Source organism: Argiope bruennichi, chromosome X1 (assembly GCF_947563725.1).
Source record: "Argiope bruennichi chromosome X1, qqArgBrue1.1, whole genome shotgun sequence".
In the NCBI taxonomy this organism is placed as follows: Eukaryota; Metazoa; Arthropoda; class Arachnida; order Araneae; family Araneidae; genus Argiope; species Argiope bruennichi.
This window is the reverse complement of record NC_079162.1, coordinates 102189605-102211882: the sequence shown is the minus strand read 5'-3', so window position 1 is coordinate 102211882 and position 22278 is coordinate 102189605. Positions and strand designations below refer to the sequence as shown.

The 22278-nt window shown below is 28.9% G+C and overlaps 1 protein-coding gene, 1 non-coding gene and 1 pseudogene across 2 annotated transcripts; 2 read left to right on the top strand and 1 right to left on the bottom strand.

Moving 5' to 3' along the window:
- Nucleotides 1–2384: 2384 nt before the first annotated feature.
- On the bottom strand, nt 2385–2546 carry LOC129959574 (U1 spliceosomal RNA). Its single transcript, XR_008783466.1, has one exon. It is a non-coding gene; the product is annotated as a U1 spliceosomal RNA (small nuclear RNA).
- A 588-nt stretch (nt 2547–3134) lies between these two features.
- On the top strand, nt 3135–3229 carry LOC129959578 (U6 spliceosomal RNA; annotated as a pseudogene).
- A 15866-nt stretch (nt 3230–19095) lies between these two features.
- LOC129959453 (zinc finger protein OZF-like) lies at nt 19096–21500 on the top strand. The gene has a single exon (XM_056072286.1). It carries the CDS (start codon nt 19299–19301, stop codon nt 20787–20789), a length of 1491 nt encoding a protein of 496 aa, XP_055928261.1. The 5' UTR covers nt 19096–19298; the 3' UTR covers nt 20790–21500.
- Nucleotides 21501–22278: the final 778 nt, after the last annotated feature.

Sequence of the window (22278 nt, the reverse complement as noted above, 5' to 3'; positions counted from 1 at the left end):
TACGCCGATAAGCGTAATGATCTCGACCGTTAGTGAGGATAAAATGTTAGATAAAATGTTTTTCTCGATAGTAAAAACGTAGTTCAGGAATTCAATAACGTAAGCAATTAAGATAGGTGATGCACCATTATTACTATTCCGCTGTTTTATCTTATATGTTTAAATCAAATTTCGCCCTTATGGTACAAATAGATCCTTTTGAATATAGAATCGAAGTAGCAGTGATAACAGCTCCACCTCATGATTTAAGAAGTAATAATCCTTAATGAATTATTAATCTAGCAGTTTCGACTCAAATCCTCTTTTCATTTCAGTAACAGCATTTTCCACTAGGAAAAAAAGCAGCGTTAATTGAAATTCTCTCTGTTAGAATTTTTTTAATTATTTGCTTTTCCAACTTCACTAATCATCATTTCCTGTAAGACGCAGATCTCACTGAGACTTAACAATGGCGGCGCTTGAGTCGACATCACTTCTGTTTCTTCACATTCTCTTATTCAGCTCCAAATACCATAGTATTAGTATTGTTTTGCAGACAGGGAAACGAATATCATCTCTCTGATTTTTACAGATTTTATATTTCGATTGCTGTGTTTTAAATGCATTCATTGCACTTTGGTCGGCTGACTATTGCCACTTCCTGAAAGTGTAGTTGGTTGGGGGGCATAATTTTTGGTAGTCGGGACTGCGTTCGCGCTGCTCCCGGTTCTTATAAAGAAAGATAATTCGCTCATTAAAATATCATATTTGAATTTCTGCAACAGTTGAGGTATAATTTGGCATTCATTTAAAACAATTTATCCGAGTTGTAATCCATAAAATATATTTTTATTTTCATAATGGCGCACAACTTAACATTATTCGCTTCCTCTCTCTTCGCTTATTCCTTAAATTAGATTTTAAAGTGAGCCAATGATGAGAATCCAGTTGATTTTTTAACCCTTAAAGTAATAAGAAATAATCGATTCAAATTCTTATTGACATTACTGTGCTTTCCATTCCCGAAACTTTAAAAAAGGGATAGTTCTAAATTCTTGTATTTCTGTGCATTGCGATAGATTTATAGCTGAGTGATATGACTTGGTAAGACAAAGAATCTTAAATGATATATATTTGAGTAGATATATATATTGATTGATTGCCTTCATTTAGAGTAAACTATTGAAATAATTTTCGAGTTATAATTCTTTTATCATTAAAATTAATGCACTGAGTTTATTTTTATCTATTGAGTTACTTCGATATTTTAGAAATACCGATGTAAATAATATAAAATACATTCATAATTATCTTATCCTAATGTGGATATAAGGATAAGATTAATTAATGCATTAAACTTAATACAGAATGTAATGAAATATACTGAAGATTTTCAAAAATGCATAATAGAACAACGGTTAAGATTAAAAAAACAAAAAAAATTCTTGTAGCAAATTCATGTGATATGGCATACATTTTGGAAAGAAAAATGTATTTGTTAGGTGTTTTTTTCTAACAACTTTAATTGTAACTCGAAAATTACTATAAAATTTAGTGATAAATGTTTGCAGAAGTCGCGCCGCTTCTTCCAATGCAAATAAACTTTCAAAGCAATTCTAATTCCTAGGGGACCTTAAATATTCTTCCTTATTTCTTTTGTTCTGAGGCAGAACAGAAGTTACAAATGAAAGGAGATGTCGTTCGTAAGCCAAAAGTGAGAAAAATTCTTAAAATATAAAAGGGCATTCAAGGGGAAAAAAAAAAAAAAAAAAAAGGAATTGTAAACAAATTTAAAACTGAAATATTTCGGATGCTACATACAAGTAGAAGGAACACTTAATAAAGAGACATATCCTATAATAAAATAACTAATTTTGATATCTAAGTAAATTTTGTAGATGGAAGCGAGAAATTTTGTGTGTGCATGTAAGAAAAGCATTTTACTGATTTACATTTTTATATTTTGTGGATCTATAAAAATTTGATTAAAAAAAACTTTTTAATGATGAATTTACACAGAAGTCCCAGAATATTCATTAAATTGTCCACATTATTTAATGAAATTTCGTTATTCGAAGTATACAATTAAACGCAAAGATTAAAAGCTAGTTGCCCCCCCCCCTTTTTTTTTAGGGACATTCTATCCGTAATTTCATATATAATTGTATCCGCCATGCATGTATACCTGAATTAGGTTTAGATAACTTCTACGAATGATAAGTTATGTACATGCTCTCATCCATATAGACAGAGATGCATAATAATAATAACGGCAGCACATTGGACAGAAATTTAGTAATATGCGTAGAAAACGAGTATTCTCCCCCAAGGGTTCCAGATCTATAAAATTACCCTCAGAGTAGTAATATTCCATAAAAAGTACCCTCAATCTTTCTTTTTTAAAGATAGGGACAGCGCGAACGCAGTCCCAACTACCAAAAATTGTGCACCCCAAGCAACCGCAATTTGCGGATGTGGCGAACGTCAACCCACCGAAGTGCAATGGAGGGTCTCTGCTCGGGGGAGCTTCCTTGTTGATCAAAGCATCCCCAGTGCCAGGTAAGTATGACTTCACACATTTTCAGAAATTTCATATAAATTACTTTTCATTTCTAAAAGTGGTAATACCTCTATTGACAATCTAATCTTTTCCGTCGAAAAATTCTTGAATATTTCTAGAAATCCATAAATTTAAATTTTTCTTATATATTTTTTAAGTAGTTTTATTTGCATACTATAAATAGTGAAACAATCTTATCCTAAACATTTTTACCCTGCTAAATAAAAAAAGAGGGGAAAAAGAATCATAAAATATCATATTAGACAATCAACAACGATTTGTAGATGGCGCTGTAAATCAAATTTTCATATCCGTAAATAGCTACATCTTATGGTTTTTCCGACGTCATCCATTATTATTATATGTCTCGTATTATATGTCAACCTGAATTTCAATGATAGCATTCCAGAATTGTCATTTAGTTGGATTGCAGCTACTATTGTGTATTGTGTGGATCAAAGAATAATGCTGAATCCAAACTTCCACATACAACAATTTAGCGTACATTTTAGAAGCAATTAGAACACCACTAGAAAAATAAACAGGCTTTGCCGTACTATATATATGTAGATCGTAAAAAATTTTGCATTAAATAGTTTAGGTAGTACATATGTATTAAAATTGTAACGATGCAGAGAAGATTTGCATTCTCTGGATGACACGCAAAATCTTGAAGAGCTCCACAATTTTTTATTTTTTGGTTTTAAAACGCATATTCCGAATAGATACAAAAGTTCCGGGTAGTTGCTTCTCTGAACAAAATGTGCTCTTAAACCAAACATCGAACTCTGAAAGAAGTATAACATCTTTCAGGGCGATAATGCTATTTAAATATTATAAATTAAGAAAATATCATTTTATAATCTCACTTCATGAAAGACTTTTTATTAAAAAAAAAAACTTCCAGTTTTAATTATAGTTGCGCCACTTCCAAAGAGTAACTTTTAATCAAATTAATAGACGTACGTTGGACGTTGATAAATATTTAGATTAAACGTAGGGACGAAATTATGCTACACAAATAGGAATTAGATATGCTCGTTTCTTACAAATTAAAATATTTTTATTAACACAAAGCACAAAGACAAACACGAACACAAGCAACACCATGCAAAACCAAACTATGCAGAAGCGTCTTTTACATCGGATATTATAGAATGACGTAATGACAAACCAAATCATATCGCCTCGTCACATCCCTTCAACTTCTCTTCGTCTTAAGACATGTGACGTCACAGTTGCGATTCAAGAGACATAATGCAATGGCTCCACATTACCTTTAGAAGTAGAATAATTTCATTGGCTGACTTTCTCACATCAATTTAAAATTAAGACAATGAATTAAGTACTGATATTATACACAGTACTTGATGTAATTCAGATCTAGTTCCAAAAACGTTCTTGTTTAGTAATCTATTCCAACCTATTGTGGGATTTGGAAAATAAAGGAAGCAATTAGAATGGCAACCAAAATTGAATACTGTTTTTGTATTTTATTTTTGAATCTCTACAAATAGCCAACAACGGTTGAAGTGAAACATAAGCAGCAAGATAGCAGCAGAGTACACTACAAACGAATAGCGCAAGATAGGTTGAAAATACAGAAATAAAAATTTTATTTAAAAATAAACTTCTGAAAAAAAAATCTTTTGAGCTTTTGGGACATATAATAATAAATGCACATCGTCATGTGCAACATTTTAAAATTATATTGTTGAGCGATTGCATAGTTCTATCCTTATGATTTTTCTGTATGTGTCTGAAATAAGCAACATCTTAGCGCTTGTTCTTTAGGAATACACTTATAGTATGACAAACATTGCTTAGCGATGACGGAAGGGAGTTGGGATATAGATGTTTTGAGTTCCTGTCTCAGACAACACCGTGAGGAAAAACATTAATCAGTTTGTTTGTTTTTTAAACAATAAGTATTTTGAGAGCGAAAAGATAGTCATGCACCGTTTCCAGTTGCAAACCATTGAAAGGAAAAGGGGGAAAAAACATTTGTGCCAGTTATTCGAGCTAAGCCACTGATGACAAGATGTAAAATTCGACCCCGTTTTTCGCGAAATATCACATTATGAAATCATGGTACGAAACTAGTTTGGGAAACGTATTAATTACTGAGTAAAAAAAAATGTAATTCAAGAACTCATTACTGAAAAAATTTTGTATACATAAGTATAGTAAAACAAAAGAGTGATAATTTACCACTATTTTGAAATTGCTAACATGTAATAGTATATCTAAAACTTCATGCACAACGTATGTTAGGGTTGATCCGATTTCTATCAGACAGTCGAACTGATCCGTTTTTAAATAGAATGATGGCTTACGTTTGATGAGCGATGTTAATCGTCTCATTTTTGGAAAGTTCCTCAACCGTTTCAGTACGAGGCTTCTAAATTTCTCTTTTTTTCTCGAAGGGTGTTCTTTAAAAATAACGTATACGGTAAGAGGTTTTCTTAGGAATAATAATTTCATTTTAAATTATACTATTATTAAATTCAAACCATACAATATAAGTGGCACCATTTCTTCGTCCAAATATTGAAAACTGTAATTCTCATAAGAAGAAATACGGATTGTTTTTTCTTATTAACAACTACTAAAATTCTTAAACTTGTATGCACTACATTATTAAGTTATAACATGTTTGCACTCCTATCTTTCAACAGCTCCCCTAGGGGTCGGAGATTATAGGCTGACCGCCCAGGCTCCCTGTATAAATACTACTATTTTGCTGAAATACGGGAATAAAGATAACGCGAGATACTTTTAATAAATATTTTTTATATTCAAGTTGATAAAAAAATAACAAAACTGAATTGAAGAGCATAAACATTAATTATTCCTTCTCAATGAGAATATTATCATTAACAATAAATTATGCAATTTATTACAAACCTATTATTATTAGAAACCTATTCTTAAATAATTTTGAATAGTAATTCCGAATCCTGCTCACTTCCGCGAATCCAAAAAGGCAAATCGAACCGATCTAGCCGTAACCAACAGAAATAAACTCCGTTATTTTTTTTCGTCAGTGACGGCGTGACATGAATTTAGAAATTGACAGCTTTTAAGAGGAAAACTTTCGATTCGAAATAATATTACAAAACGAAGTTGGATTTATTCCTCTTCGATGGTAGGCTTATCGGGGCACCCGTCCTTGGAATAGAATTATCCCCTTAGTAACATAACTGGCTGAATACACTTGACTTTTAGGTATGATGGCATGAACTGTGGTGGTTCCTGATAATACGGTTCAAAGAGAGAAACTGATGGATTAACCCTCCAAATAGGTAAATTTATTTATAAAACATATGTTTATGTAGAAAGTGGTCGTGAGTATATAACAAATAGCAGTATTTGAGATCTTATTAAAAATAACATTCTGGACACTAAGGATTTCAATACCTGTTTAATTAGCATACAGAAATTTAGTTTCAACACACCTATTTTGCCTTTTATTGTTTTATGCGTCAGACGTTCAAAATAATAAAAGTCTGGCAACTTCAGTTCTACTCAGTAAAAACCAGCGTCACAGATTCCCCTTTGGAGCTTCATTAACGATCGTAGCGTCCTCTTACGGACAGATAAGAAGTTGGCATTGTGCGTACTGTCATTTCAAAGGAAAACACTCTTTAAAAAAATGGTAAATATTCAGAATAAATGAAATGTAATTTTATTTTTATTGCCAGAATTTTGTATACAGTGTTATTATTATTAAAATTACGATTTCAAAATTCGATAATTTTAAAACTACTGGTCAGAAGACTCGATATTGCAGCAGAATAGTCACTAGGCGATGGAATTTTGTTCGGCGAAGGAAAAAAATAGTTCCTAAATCTAACGATACATAGCGCTGTCAGAGGTAATGGTCAGAGGAATGGCGCTGTCATTCCAACATTAATCCTTCTCAAACCGTACTTTTCATAGCTAGGAGAGTTAGACTGAAAAGAGCACTCGGGATAAGTGTTGTCTTTCAAATGTTGAGTTGTATCACAGCGCTTGTCCTGGTGTGTTGGGAGTGGAATGACATTAGTTTCGAAAGGATATGTCGACAAATTAGCTTAAAATATATTTTACGATAACCTTTCTATTTATTTATTGGATATTTAATACCCATTCCATTTAGAAAGAAGCTCTGCATCGAAAATTTAATTTAATTTAAATTCCGTTTCATATTTTATAAGCTTTCCTCTGTACATTATTTCATTATAGCGAATGCTGGAGAAAAATGACATAGTGTTTGTTAATCGTTCTATACAAATGAAAATTTTAGCCTATTTTCTTCTGGTGGCTTTTACTTTTTTTAATTACTTCTATTGCTGTTTACAGGGTTCTGAATTCCCTGATATTAATGAATCTTGATATTATTTAAAAGTACTTTTTGCCTGATGAATGTTTTCACCGATACATCTTCAAAGCTGGTGATCTTCTAATTTTGAAAAAAATTTAATAGTAGAGTTTTAATTTATATTCATTTTCAAAAAACTTCTGAATAATATGGAAACGTATTTTACATTTGCACCAAATGTGCACTGTTTCTGGAAAAAAAATGCTTCTTAAAATTTTAGATTGTAAGAAAACAATATCTTTATTGTTAGAGAAAACTTTTTTCCTCTAATGTTATATTTCCCTTCACACTCCCAGAACAGCTTACGCTTACTAGAGATCGCCTCATGATGTCTCTTCAAATTCTCCATTCCGTAAGGTCTGTATGTCACAGGTGCGATAAAGGCGACGCAACATAAATAAATACTGTATGAATTCCTTTCTTTAACTGAAAATTAAAGACAATTTCTTTATTCACTTTGTAATATTTTTTTCTCACTATTTTATTTGGTGAAGAAAAAATAATCCCTTTCACCCTTACTATGCTTGCAACGGAGACCCAGAAATATAAAGAGTGGCGTTGTCAATGGTTATGATCAATAATTTAAATCCAGTTTTAAATTAAAGTAATTAAATATAGCATTAATAGATGAAATACGTTTTAAAACATCATTTTGCCCAAATTAATGTCAGCCAGATTCTTAGTTTATTAAACTTAATTTTTGCATATGACTAACTTTCCAATTTCTCATGCAATTAAAATTTAATTTGGCTCGCCACCTTCGATCTTCTAGAGAATGATTGTCTTATTAAATTACTCGACGCGTAATTATTTTTACCATTTAGTTAATATTGATAATTGGAACAATTTAATTCTTAATTGGTGGAATTTATGAAATTGCATTATTTTTCCAATGATGCAAGAGACAATTTGCAGACATGTTGTACCGGCTGAGAATGCTTAAGACAAAAAATATTGGCATGAGTGTACATTTTTATATAGAAAGAAGCTCTGCATCGAAAACTTTTCAACCTATTGATTCATGCCACTAATTATCCTAAAGAATCTTTCCTAAAATCATTGCAGTGTTATAGCTCCGTAACTTCGCATTATAGGAAATATAAATTATGCTTTATTGACACAGGTGAGTATTATGTATACTATACAATGGGGATATACTATACATGGGTGTATATATAATGTATAATTTACTTGAGCCATCATTTTTCCAGCATCACAAGTTTCATACATAATAATGTCATAACTTTCAAATAAAAGAACGTTATATTCTGTTTAGTTCAATAACATCCTAAAAGTCAAAGGACAGTTCATTACGGTATATTTCAAAAAATAATTACAATGAAAACAATAATTAATAAATTGTGGAATCACAAGTGATCACATTTTTTAATATCTTTGACTAGACTGGACATTTCATCTCACTTACCAAATTGCTGCTAAGCAGTCAGATAGTTAACATTAGGAGTTCTAATGAACTTTGTTTCCACTTTCATATCAAATGCTGTTGATATAATAATACACAAAACGATGATATAATTGATGGATAACATGATACAATAATAATATTACATAAGTCGAAATGGTATGAAGCATTTTAATATCTCAAACTTTTATATACTATATTATAATCTTAAAATAATTCTAGTAGTAGTAAATTTGAATCTTGTAATAAGAATTCTTTTTGCGATTTTGACTGAACTTTCTTTTGTACAGCTTTCAATATAATTTTTCTCCATGGAATCCGCAGCGCAGAAAATTGAATTTTCAGCTTCGGTGGTAGGGAGAGGCTGTCTACCAGAGGCTGCGGCAGAGATTTGCCGACGGGGAGGCAAGACAAATCCGACAAGGGGGCAAGCACAATATCTCTAATTTGGCTTCAAAATAACTCATAATAATTAATTTTACCTTTAATTAAAGAAAAAAGTATTATTTAGCTTCTTTTTTATTCAGATACTGACCCTTTCTTTCATTGTTATAAATTTGCAAAGATATTTGTAAAAAAAATGTTGTTCTCAGTTTCTTTTACTGACTGTCAAAATATCGCTACTATTTGAGCCTATTTTTTATGAGACTTGAGATTTAATTGCATTATGATCTAACTTTAGAAAAAAATATGATTGTATTTTATTCTAGGTTGTAGTATATAGATAGGAACTAGCTTGCGCCAGAATGGCGTGTATTCTAAATGAACAAATGCATTTTCTTATTGTGAAATCTATATAAAATGAATGTTGAAAGAAAAAGTTTTATAAAAGAAATTTTTTTTAGAAATCTAGAATAATAAATAAAAAATAGTCGATGTTTTCTCCAAAAATAGATTTTTCAGCGTAGTTCCTTACCTAAAATATTTGTTAAGTAAGGATTGCAACAACGAGCAAAGGAGTTTCGAATCCGAGGAGAATAAGTACGCGTGCTCAACAAAAATTTATTATAGATCGGACACGAACACTATAGAAAGCTGAAAAGATACAATGTTGTTGTTTCTTAAGAAGGCTGGAGAAAATATTTTCAAAATTTATGTATGAACTTACTATTTTATGTAAAATATGAAAAATATTCTTATGAAAAAGGGACTGCTTAAACGTTAGATCCCCCATGTATTTATTTTTCCATATATATTTAGACTTAAAAACCAATTAGATCTTGAATATGAATTCCCCTATCTTCATTTTTAAGCACGCGTTCTATGGTTAAGTGCATTTTTAATTCGAAGTTATTGCAAACTAACATTCCATCCAAAAAACGCGAGTTTTATCCCCTCTGTTGCATGTATTGGGTTTTCTTAACCCCTGCATATACAATGGCGAATCTGACTTTAAATTTTAAATATGAAATTAAGTGAAAGCATTAAGTAATTTTAAATGCAAAAATCCCTTGAAAATGCATCATTACCTCAAATGCCCTTATATTATTCTAGGGATTGAAATAGTAGTAATTGTCTGAAATAAGATCTGCTATCTTATTAGGAAGTTAAGCAAGTTCGTATGTCAAGGGGTTAATGTGTTATTAATAAATATGCTAAAAATAACTATTTTAATCATCTTTTTATCAAGGCGTCTTTATTCAAAGTCTATTAAAAATTTAGAAGCATCTGAAATTATATAGTTTTTGCCGCGAATAGTAATTGAAAGTAAAAAGTAATATATAAGCGATACGTTCCCGATTACATAGTCATAATATTGAATGGAGAGTCTGAAGATAGGTTGTAATTTATTTATTTAACAAATTGCATTCTTGGGTAAACTATTTTAGTGTAGCTAAAAAGCTCTCAAACCACAAATATTTATTTATTTTTGTCGTCAACTGCAGTTAGCAATATTTATTTAGTGTAATAAATATTGCTCATCATTGTAGTCATTGTCCTACTGGAAAATGGAATTTTCATCTAAACCCAAATTTTTAACAGGTTTCATTAAATTGCTGCGACTATATGGTTCATCCAACTTGTTGCAGAAACTTTTCAAATCATAGGCAGAAGTATAGGTGCTGAAATTGTGCGAAATGCCATTAGACAAGCTGGATATAAAAGTCGCATTGTTAGAGAGAGACCGCTCATCAGCTTGAAAATTCAGAAAAGGCATTTGAAGTGTGCAAACACTCCTCAATTGAAGACCAATAACCTTTGGAAGAAAGCTATATTTAGTAATAAAAGAAAACTCAACATTTTTGGCAGTCACAGCCATCGTACTGTATGGAGAAAGCCTAATACTGCTTTGGATCCAAAAAATTTACTTCCTACAGTTAAACATGATGGTGACTCCGTCATGATTTGAAGTTGTATGGCTTCATCCGGGGTAGGAAATTTAATTTTTATAGATGTCATTATAAACGATATGGTTTTCTTGGATATATTTCGCAGCAATCTAAAGGAAAGTGCTAAAAATTTGGGTTTAGATGGAAATTTCATTTTCCAGTAGGACAATGACCCCAAACAGATTGCACGTAACGTCAAAATATAATGTCTTTTTCATTGTAAACAGCAGTTACACACACCACCACAATACCCAGACATCAATACCATTGAATATCTGTGGACCACACTCGAAGCAGTAATCCAAAAACACAAAATTAGAAACAAACCCAGTTAAAACAAGTGTTGCAAGAAGAATGGGGTAAAATATCTACAGATACCATCAAAAATTAGTCTAATCGGTACCATGACGTTTAGAGGCCATTTTAAGAGCCAAAAGATATGCAACTTAATAGTGACACTTTTTTTCTATGCGTGATATTGCAAAAATTTTATTGGTGTATTCTCAATTTTTTGAGGCAAAATTTTATGCATGTTTATTTAAAATGCTTCTGAAACTTTTCAATTTAGAAGTTTTTCGTTGATTTTTCTTTATTTTTACTCTAAATTAAACCATTTGTTACGTGTAAAAATAAAAACATGTTTGCACTTTCCGGTAATAAGTTATTTACATTGAAAGTCGGATTTATCAACTAAAAGTAAGGTGTACTCTCAATTTTTTGAGCCACTGTATATATATATATATATATATATATACAAATGTATTAGAATCAAGTTAATAGGAAAAACAAAAATCAAATAAAAATTAAACCAAAAAAATTATTAAAAAATATTAAAAAGAATTATATATATATATATATATATATATATATATATATATATATATATATATATATATATATATATATATATATATATATATATATATAATAATAATTACATATAAGAAAAAAATTCTAAATTTATTATTCAAGTGCTATTCTGAATCGATTTTTGAAGTTATCGAAGTAATTTTTGCATTATGAACAAAAGAAAGCATGAAATCACTAAAGAAGATATTAAAGCAATTTTGCTTGCTGCGAATGAAAGTGATGATAATTTGTCAAGAGAAATTGATGATTGACTAAAACACAGATACTTTAGCTTATCTTCCATGTATCTCAATAAAGAATATGAATTGAAACTATCGAGAATTATTTTGGAATAAATTGGATTATACTGGATTGGAATAATTTTTTGGAAATATAATATGAAACTTTAACCCCCAAACTTATCTTAATAATATTATATAAAACCTCAGATTACCTTTTCAGAAATTCAATATGCAAAAATCAAAGAGCATAACGATTTATACTAAAGAAGTAATGCTTATGACGAACTAAAGTAAATTTTTACGTTGAAAGCTTGCAAAATGTATTTTCAAAATATATTTCGATTCCGAATTTTATTTAGCACACTTTTGTATTTCATCATTAAATGAAGATTTAAAAATTTGTCATTTCCTCTATCGAATTGTTTTGATAGAAATAAAATTTTGAAAACATAATATATGACATAATCTCTTGGTTTGACAAAATTTTAAAAGTTATAAAATAAGAATATTAAGTAGATTAGTAAATCTACTTAATCATTAAGTAGATTAAGAGATTAGTAAAAATAAGTTGCAAGTTAAAGATGTTTTTGGAATATATATTTGTCTCAAATTCCTTTCTAATGATTTAGTTCAAAATAAGAATGAATAACTTTTTAGAAATATAATGTGTAAACTTCTTTAAAAATTTAATTAAAATTCTAAGAAAAAAACTCTTAGTATTGCTTTAGAAAATTCCAAATCGTGTTTTATAATGAAAAATTCAACTATAAAAAATCAATAAACATAATGGTTTATTCTGAAGATGCAATACTGAAGATAATTAGAGTAAAATTTTAAGCCGAATGTCGTAAGAAATATTATTTTCGAAATGAATAAAATGTTTCAAAAAGTGTTATTTGTTGTTGGTTGCTTAGTAGGTTCCATTATTTCGGTATGAAATGAAGATTTAAAACATTATCATCTCTATTATTGAATCGCATTTGACAAATAACAAAATTCTTATATGGTAATATATGATCTGTTATTTAAATTTGGCAAAATAATTTTTATTTATAATTTCAAAACTTACAAAAAATTATATGAAAAATAATGTTTTTAAAATGGGTATTAATGTCAGTTTTCATTTCAACGCATTAAAATCAAACAAAAATGTTCGAAAGCATCATATGAAACTTTTCTTTAAAAATTTATTCACTAAGTTATAATGTAAAATTTAAAATTTGTTGTACTGAAAGAAAAAAAAAAAATGCCCCAAAAAATCAATGAGCGAAATGCTTCATGCTAAAAAATTTAAATACGCTTGAGTAAGACTCTTAGGCTGAAAGAAAATGCAAGCTCGTTGTTGAAAAACCGCAAGGCAATTCATTGCTCAAAGTTGATTTATTATTTCGAATGACGTGTTTCTTCTATTTAAAATCAAAAAATTATGTAAAATTTAATATTCGAAATACGAAAATTACTGTACAAGTAGCCCAATGAATAAGTATAACTTTCGAGTATACTCTCTAATAAAGGCATCACCTCCCTCCCCAAATAAAATCATGGGCATTGGACAATACCGTCAACGCCACAAATGCACAGATTTTTATTTTCAGACAATGGCATATGAGTTTTGTGCTTCACAGTACGGTGAAGAAAACCAAATATGTATTGCGAATGCCCTTTTTTCAACCAAGTGAAATCAAAATTTAACGCAGAATGCATTTTTAATATCACGATCATATGTTAAATTTCATTTATCTAAGTCGTTGTGTTTTTATATTATCGCGTACAGACCAACTAACATTCAACTCTTTGACGGATTTAATTCAAAATTCGATAAGTATCTAATTTAAATGTTAAATGTTTATGCCGATTTTATTCGCATAGCTATTTACTGTCTATCATATTCGTTTGTTTTTGAATAGCCAAATAGATTTCATATCAATGGATTTGATAGAAATCATCATATTTGTTGAAATAACATGCAACCAAATTTCAATTTGTCTTGCTAAAGACGCTTTTGAGTTATTGTGTTCACAGACTTATGAACAGACATAGTTCCCAAACTGTGCTTTATGGACCCAGGAAATTAATTAAAACTAAGATATTGAGATTAGTTAAAATCTCGAGTTGGATTTTTGACGATTACAATACTTTCTCTTTGCATACTTCGTTATACTAGTAAGTAAAAATCGGCTTGACTTCATAAATCACTCAATTCTTTTATGAATTATAATAAATTTTATTATAAACAGATAACTATTATGAGAAATTTTTATATCCTTTCTGAACTTCGAACTGAAGTAAACAATATCAGCTTTCAAGAACTCGAATGGCATATTCTATAATCTAGCATATCTTCTGATAAAGAAATATTAATTTGAAATAACAAACAAAATTAAATTCAATTTTAGAGGGAGGCACAAAAGTGCATAATAAGTCGCAATAAATTTATACTTTTGATATAAAACTAAAAAAAAATCTGAAAATAAAATTTAACAAACATAGAAACAGATATCGAGAGACAAAAAAATATCTAAGTGTCACTTTTCTTATTTCAAACTGCGAAAAATTGTCTATATTTCTTTGATAATATCGGTTTGAATAAATAACGGAGACAACTGAATCATACTATTCCACAAACAGTTCTCAACTATTTTAGAAAGAAAAAAACCGTTCTCTTTCAACTTGCATTACAGATTCGGTATGGATCTCCGTTAGATTTCAATCTGGAAGAAAACTAAATTTAAAAAAAATGAAAGAATCTTTACTTAAATATTCAATCACCATTTATAACCAATTGAATTTAGAATGTTTCTATTAATTTAGAAAAAAATATATATTAATATTATTCTTATCAATTTAAGTGATCTGACATTTTTAAAATGGAGGTACTCGCCTTCAGCAATGACATTTTCGATGGAAAGGTGGGGGGGGGAATCCCCTCATTATTGGCATCTTTGATTCAAGCAGAAAAGAAGAATCACACTATAGCATCAGAATTCGACGTTTGAGGTAAATATTATTCAAAATTAATCCTTTCCATTAAATAAACAAAAGACTGATAGATGTTCTTTTAGCTTTAAAGAAACTAACCGCCTTCGGTGACCAGTTGTTCGCCTTTCATATTAAAAGTAATAATTTAGCCCTTCAACTACAGAAACAAATAATCAGCTGAGAAAGACGAAATTTTAGTAATAAATTTACCCAGTGGTACGTAATCCGTAGAAAATAAAAGATAAGAAAATTAATAAAGAAAATAACAGGAAAGCCATATTGAAAGGGAGAGGAATTAAATTGGAGTAGATGACCATGAAATTGAGTTAGGATTTCAGGATTACTTGTATACTATATAAAATAGGGTAATCATTTAAGTTCTTCTACATGGAAAACAAAGGGGGAAACGTGTATCAGTAAGCAGTATTTATATTTTTATCTTTCAAAAGCTATACCTTCTCATTGTGAATTCTATTTAATAATAAAAATTAAAAAAACAGTAGTACAGATTTTTCGAGTCCCAGTTTCCAGAATGCATTAAAAATAGTTTCATATTAAAATACATATTTAATAACTTTAAAAAATAGAATTAAATGAACTTCTTATGGTAGGCATTTCAATTGTGTGCTTCTCATAATGTTTGCTAAGTTAAATATTAAAGCGAAATATTGATTAGTAATTTTACAAAATCATATTAATTTTGTTAATAATTATCTAGAATAATTAATATTCATTAACTAATAAATATGAATAATTATTTCATATTCAAATTCGTTTTCTTAGTACTCAATGTTAAAATGCATTTATAATCATAGTATTAAGGCATTTATTCTATTTTTTGAAAATATCAATTTATATATGAAATAAAAATACATTTAAAATCCATATAATACAAATTAAATAATCTCAATTTTAAAACAGAAAAATTAAAAAAAAAAGTTAAAAAATTTGCAGGTGTAGCTCAAAATATTTACATAATGACATTTTTTGAATTAGTTTTAAAGAATGAAATAATAGCATTTCAATTTTCTATTGTAAATATATCAAAACTGAATATACAAATAGAAGTATTAATAATTATGCTACTATTTAAAATTTTTTAAAAGAGTTATTTGGGAAGGGGGATCACAGATCTTAATAGAATATGAAAATCAATATTACACTAAGATACCTGTGCATAATTTATTGCCATATCCATTCAAGAAGATCTATCACAGCTGTGAAGCATGCAAATAACTGCTATCACAGATGAACAGATCATCTAGTTTGCCATGGCTGCCAGCTGGTTTTTCTTTTTTAGCAAATCTTCCACTTTCTTATCCAATATTTTCAAGTTTAATGTTATCAAACATCAATACTGCAAAATTGTATCAATTTTTGAACATGAGGTATTTAGAAAACAAAGATATAATCACTGAAAAAACACAGATAAAATAATATTATAGAAACCAAATGAAAAATAAATAAGTGCCTCAAAATCTAGTATTGTAGCTTAAAATCTAAAGACAGAAGATGACTTTATAAAATCATTGTCAATCAGGTAACTATTATATATTATATTTTGTTGAATTAGAAAGAAATTTGCATGATAACAAATAAATTTGTTATGAATGATTGGAGGTAAACAAAACTAAATATTCATCTTTAGATTGAATAATATTATATATAAATAAAGCTACAAGGCAATGAAAAGTACATAAATGCTGTTAAAGTAAATGCAAACATAACATCACAACTTAACAATAAAAGAAATTTTTTTTATTAAAATTATTATAAAATGACCTGATTACAATGCATTACACTCGATGAAGCAAGAGGAAATAATACATCGTAAAAATTGTCATAAATAAAACAGCTAAAAATAAAATGGAAAACTAAATTATAAATATTGCTTTTTATTTCTCACAATGCTATGCAAAAATAAAATTAGAATTCATTGAAAAGTAAGACATAATTATTGTTAAAATTAATCTAAAAACAGAAGAGATTCATATAAAATTTGAGTCAGAGCTATTTTAAAGACTCAAAGATAACTCAATTAGCAAATTGAGTTATTTATTTAACTGATTCTAAAATCTCTTTTTTGAACTTGTGTAAAATAAGTAGGGATGAACTAGATGTTTCCAATAATACATACTGTGAGTTTCTAGCAAGTTTCTTTGAACCCGTATGATATAATAATCATTATATAAAATTTTGCAAGATTAGATTGGCTATTAAAAATCATACTTACCATGTAAAACTATACACAAAAAAATAACTGTAAAATGACATTTAAATCTGAATCTTATTTACCAAATATATGTGATAAATACATTAAAATAGTCATTGACATACATTTATTGTCAAACTTTCTTCCTGAGAACCATTTCAAATTTTAATATTAAAATTTTCAAGATCTATATTCACATTTTTATTATAAGACAAATAACTATATATGTTATAAACAGCCTTTAAATAACTTTTATATTTATTATTCATAAAAAATAAAAAATGCCTTTTTTAAAAAAATAAATCCAAAATAATGTTATGATGAAATAAAATATAATTATAGTGTAGAACTGCATAATATATAAAAAATATTAATTTATTTGCAAATTATTGAATAAACTACATATATAAATAAAGTATATGGATATTAACTGCATGCTGTTGATGAATAGAGTCAAGATTTAATTATGAAAGAATTTATGAGCAATGATCCTTGGCAATTAATTGTTAGCATGTGGTTAATATACAACTCAAAACTAAAGTTTTCTTCACATATATCATTTTTGTATTTTATTTATTATTGAAATTCAAAATTATTTAATAAATGAAAAAAATTATATATACAATCATTTGAGCATCATTGCAAAATATTTAGAGAATATCTTTTCAGAATGAGATATAAAAAATTTCCTGACAACTGATGACACTTGCTCCAATAATTCTCCAACATTATCTAAATATAAGGGAGAAAATACATGCTCAGATTATTCAGATGATTTTAAAATGTAAAATGCATATAAAAAGATTTTTCTATATCATTTTGCTTATACTTCATAAGTAAGAATCATACAAAAAGTTGATTAGTTTTTCATTGCTTCTTGCATTATTATTTCACCCAAACAAAATGTCTACCTTTCTTTTAATTCAGTCTACCTATTTTGTGTTCAGTATGTATAAAATTGTTTTGTTAATTTAGCAAAGTACAAACATCGTTAATTGCTCCTAATGAAATTAACCATAAAAGTAAATTCAATAGAATAAAGAATTTAAAGCAAAAGAAAGAAATGTCAAGGCTGTCAAATTTGGATATCTGCAAAGTCTAACAGAGCAAAAGAAAGTGAATGATATTTATATACAGTTAAAGAGTATTAGTCATTAAGAGAAAACACATGGTGATTGATGAAAATAGTAAGCATGGAAGGTGGAAATATTATAAGACAATATTTTTTGAAGGCTCCGAAAGTTAATTCAGCCTTGATTAGAAAGATTCATGCGAGTCCATAATTAGTTAACAAAAAGATAAAGATATGTAATAAACTTTCACTTCTGAATAAAAAAGCATATAACAATTTCTTGCTACATATTTACTATCACGAATTTGCTATCATGAGTAAACAAGAAAATAAAACGTATGCAATAAATTTTCAATAAACATAATATTCCACATTTCCTAAATAAACATAACAAGGAATATTTTTTTTCCATACTCATCTATTATCCTGAATGTATAAGCATAATTCAGAAAGCATATTATATGCCATTATTAAAACTCAGGAGAAAGGAATTTTAAAAGAAACCAGAGTATATTATACTCAGAGCAAAGAATAGCATGTAGATCTCGAAGTGTAATGTAAACATAAGCAATAAATGGAGGCATCGGCAAGCTCCTGTCAACCTTTAGAAGTCCAATCACAGCACAGTTCATATTTGCCTGATGCTTTTATAAGATGCGCTGTGATTGTACTCATTTAGGTTGACATGGTCTGGTCGATTTCTAGAGAGTGTTAATTTCGATTTCTTCTCCTTTATTTGGACGTTTTCTGGAGTCATTTTGCAGCGCAGTATATACAATGAACTTACAGTTTGTGTCCTGAACTGTGGACAGAGGAAATACTAAAATTTTTTAAAACGTTAACCTTAATTCGTCCCTTTCGAAGAATTTTTTCGATCACCCCCCCCCCCTCCACACACACACACGATGGTTGTTTTGGGGCTGTACGATTTTCCTGTAACTTGAAGGTTGCTTCACATGAGGCCAACTTTTGCACGCAATTGTTGTCTCTTTGCTGTTGTCCCTGTATTGTTCCTCGTGTGAACAGTTAAGACAACGTCGGTGGAACAAGGGCAAATGGTAGTCTCGACGGGACAACTATTTAATCTCAAAGTACAACTGAACTGAACTGAGTCACCCGGCTGGCGCTGCTATGTCTTTGTTGATAGTTCTGCTTGAGAAACAAAATTTCTTGATTGGACCTTTTATTTATTTGTGATGTGAAGGAATTTACTTCATAAATGCAGTTTCAGTAATTCTCATCTCTGATTTTTCTATTTCATAAATAAATGATGTATTAATGCCCGAGAAATGTCTGATAAAGAATTTTCTGAGATATCTCAACCAGAAGCGGGCAATTTGGAAAAACCCTGTTTATATGATGTAAGTGTTGGAGGATTTTATTTAAAGAATAATTTAAGACTTTCTAATGCTAGTAAAAAAAGAAAGAATTATGAATGTGAAGTGTGTGGTAAAATGGTTTCCCAGAAGAGTGTTTTAAAAGAACATTTAAATACGCATACAAAGGAAAGGCCGCACGTATGTGAGGAGTGCGGTAAAACATTTGGTTGGAAGACTGCTTTAAAATATCACGCATTTACTCATACAAAAATTAGACCTTATGCATGCGAACTGTGTGAAAAGGCTTTCCCTCGGAGGTATAGCTTGGAAAATCATTTACTTTCCCATACCAAAGAAAAACTTCATATATGTAACGTGTGTGGTAAAGAACTTTCTCGGAAAGATGTTTTAAGAAGGCACTTACGCATTCATATGAATGAACAACCCGATAAATCTGAAGTGAGTGACAATGGATTTCCACTTGAGAGTACTTCAAAGCATTTAAATACTTGCAAACAGGAAAAAGACAGTACATATGAAACATGCGATAGAGAGTTTTCAGATCAAATTAATTTAAATCGACAATTGCAAAGTCATTCAGATACTAAATCCTATGTATGTAAAGTATGCAATAAAGCATTTTCTAAGAGAAATGCCTTGTCAAGTCATTTACTTATTCATTCTGATGGAATGATCTATGCATGTAAAGAATGTGGTAAAGAATTTGCATGTAAAAATTATTTGAAACGGCATTTAGTAATCCATGAAGACAAGAAAGCCTATCAATGTCTAATATGTAATAAAGCATTTTCCCGTAAACTTAATTTAAAAGTACATTTGGTGGTTCATACAGATGAAAGGCCTTACACATGTGATGTGTGTGGCAGAGGATTTACTCAGAAAAGTAGTTTAAATACTCATGTGCGTCTTCATACGAAAGAAAAGCCACATTTGTGTGGGGTATGTGGTAAGAGATTTACTCAGAAAAGTGGTTTAAATACTCATGTGCGTCTTCATACGAAAGAAAAGCCACATTTGTGTGGAGTATGTGGTAAGAGATATACTCAGAAAAGTAGTTTAAATACTCATGTGTGTCTTCATACGAAAGAAAAGCCACATTTGTGTGGAGTATGTGGTAAGAGATTTACTCAGAAAAGTAATTTAAATTCACATCTACTTCTTCATGATAAGCAAAAGCAGTATCTGTGTGAAATATGTGGTAAAACATTTTCTCAGAAAACTAATTTTAATTCCCATTTGTTGACCCATACAAAAGTAAAACCTCATGCTTGTGTGGTGTGTGGTAAACAATTTTCTCAGATGCATGTTTTGAAAGTGCATTTGTTTACTCATACAAAGGAAAAGCCCCATACATGTGAAGTGTGTAATAAAGGATTTTCTCATAAAAGTAATTTAAAAGTACATTTACGTACTCACATGAAAAAAAAGTTTTCTAAGTAAGAAAACTGTTAAACATTATCTTTTGAAAGCATTTAGATATATATTTAACTTTCTATTCAAAGGCATGTGAAAGCTTAACATGGTTGAGAATTTTGTACTTTATAAAATTTATATATTCTTTGCGATACCAGAAAAAGTCTTGAATCTGTGAATTTTTTTAAAAGGAAATTAAAAAATCCTATTTATTTATTTACACATAAGTTCAGTGTGATAGAAAAATTATCATGTATTGAAGAAACACAAGATAACTTTCAACTTTTCAGACAAATGTATTTATGTTCGTCAGAGCTTATCAAACTGTGGATCATGATCCCACTTGGATGTGTGTAAAACCATGTTGTTAAAAACTTTTCTTAATGCTACTTTAATACTTCTGTGAATGTTAATTTAAAATATATATTAGACATTGTTTTTATTTCTTATATAAAACAGCTGGCAGTACTTAGTATTTGATTAAATATTATGATCTGAGAATAATTATTTTGAAAAGATAAATGTAATATAAGAGTCATTGAAAGGATTTTTAAGACATTTTCTGAGGACTTGAAAATATAAAAGGCATTGCCATTGGAGGAGATTGCTTTGAAATAATAAATATTGACCAATTCCTTCAAATCAATTGAAGGAATTAATTAATTAATACCTTTTATTTTACAAGAGCCTTCCCAATACTTAATAATGTTTAGTTTTTGTGAGTAAAAATAGTAAAGAACATCATTTCAGTATAAAGCATTTTATTCATTTTTTTTTTTTTGAATTGCTATTTTAATATTTACTTTTTATGATTTATTAACATTTTACAGTTTTGGTATATTAAAAAATTTTGCTGACAAAAATATAATCATAAAGAAAGTTGCTCTTTCAAAGCTACAATAGAGATGATAAATGCTTCAAGATACTTCCTTAAAAATATAACAGGAAATAGTAATCTTTTATTTATGTGAAATGTAAGTAAAAGATTATAATGAAGTGGTTATATCATCCATTTGATTTCTAATTCTCATTTATTTTTTATGTAAATCTAAATTGTTGAATGTGACTGATTTCAAAGAAAATCCAAAAAGAAAATTAACTTATTTTCTTGGCATAAATATTGGTTATTAAAAATTTAATAATATTTAACTAATGAGGAAGAATATGTGGGTCATGACAGGACAAAATATTAGACTAGAGCTTCCAAATTTATACTTTGAAAGTTCGAAATGTGCATCTCATTATATATATATATGTTACAGTGAAAACCCAAAATCAGTCAAAACGTGAATTAACTTGGTAAAACGCATTTTAACTAACAGCACTAGGGACAACCTGAATTAACTAGGGAAAATATGTTCTGACTGACAGCGTTAGGAAAAATTGGTTTTCTCTAGTTATTTTCAGTTTGTCCGGTTAAACTCGTATTAATATAGATTTGTTGCTTGTAAAATAATAAAAATAAATAAGTATAATAAAGTATTAATCATGCATAAATTAAAAAAAGTAAATAAAG

Excerpts from the sequence above, each read along its gene's own strand:
- LOC129959453 (XM_056072286.1), top strand. The coding sequence starts at position 19,299 with ATGTCTGATAAAGAATTTTCTGAGATATCTCAACCAGAAGCGGGCAAT.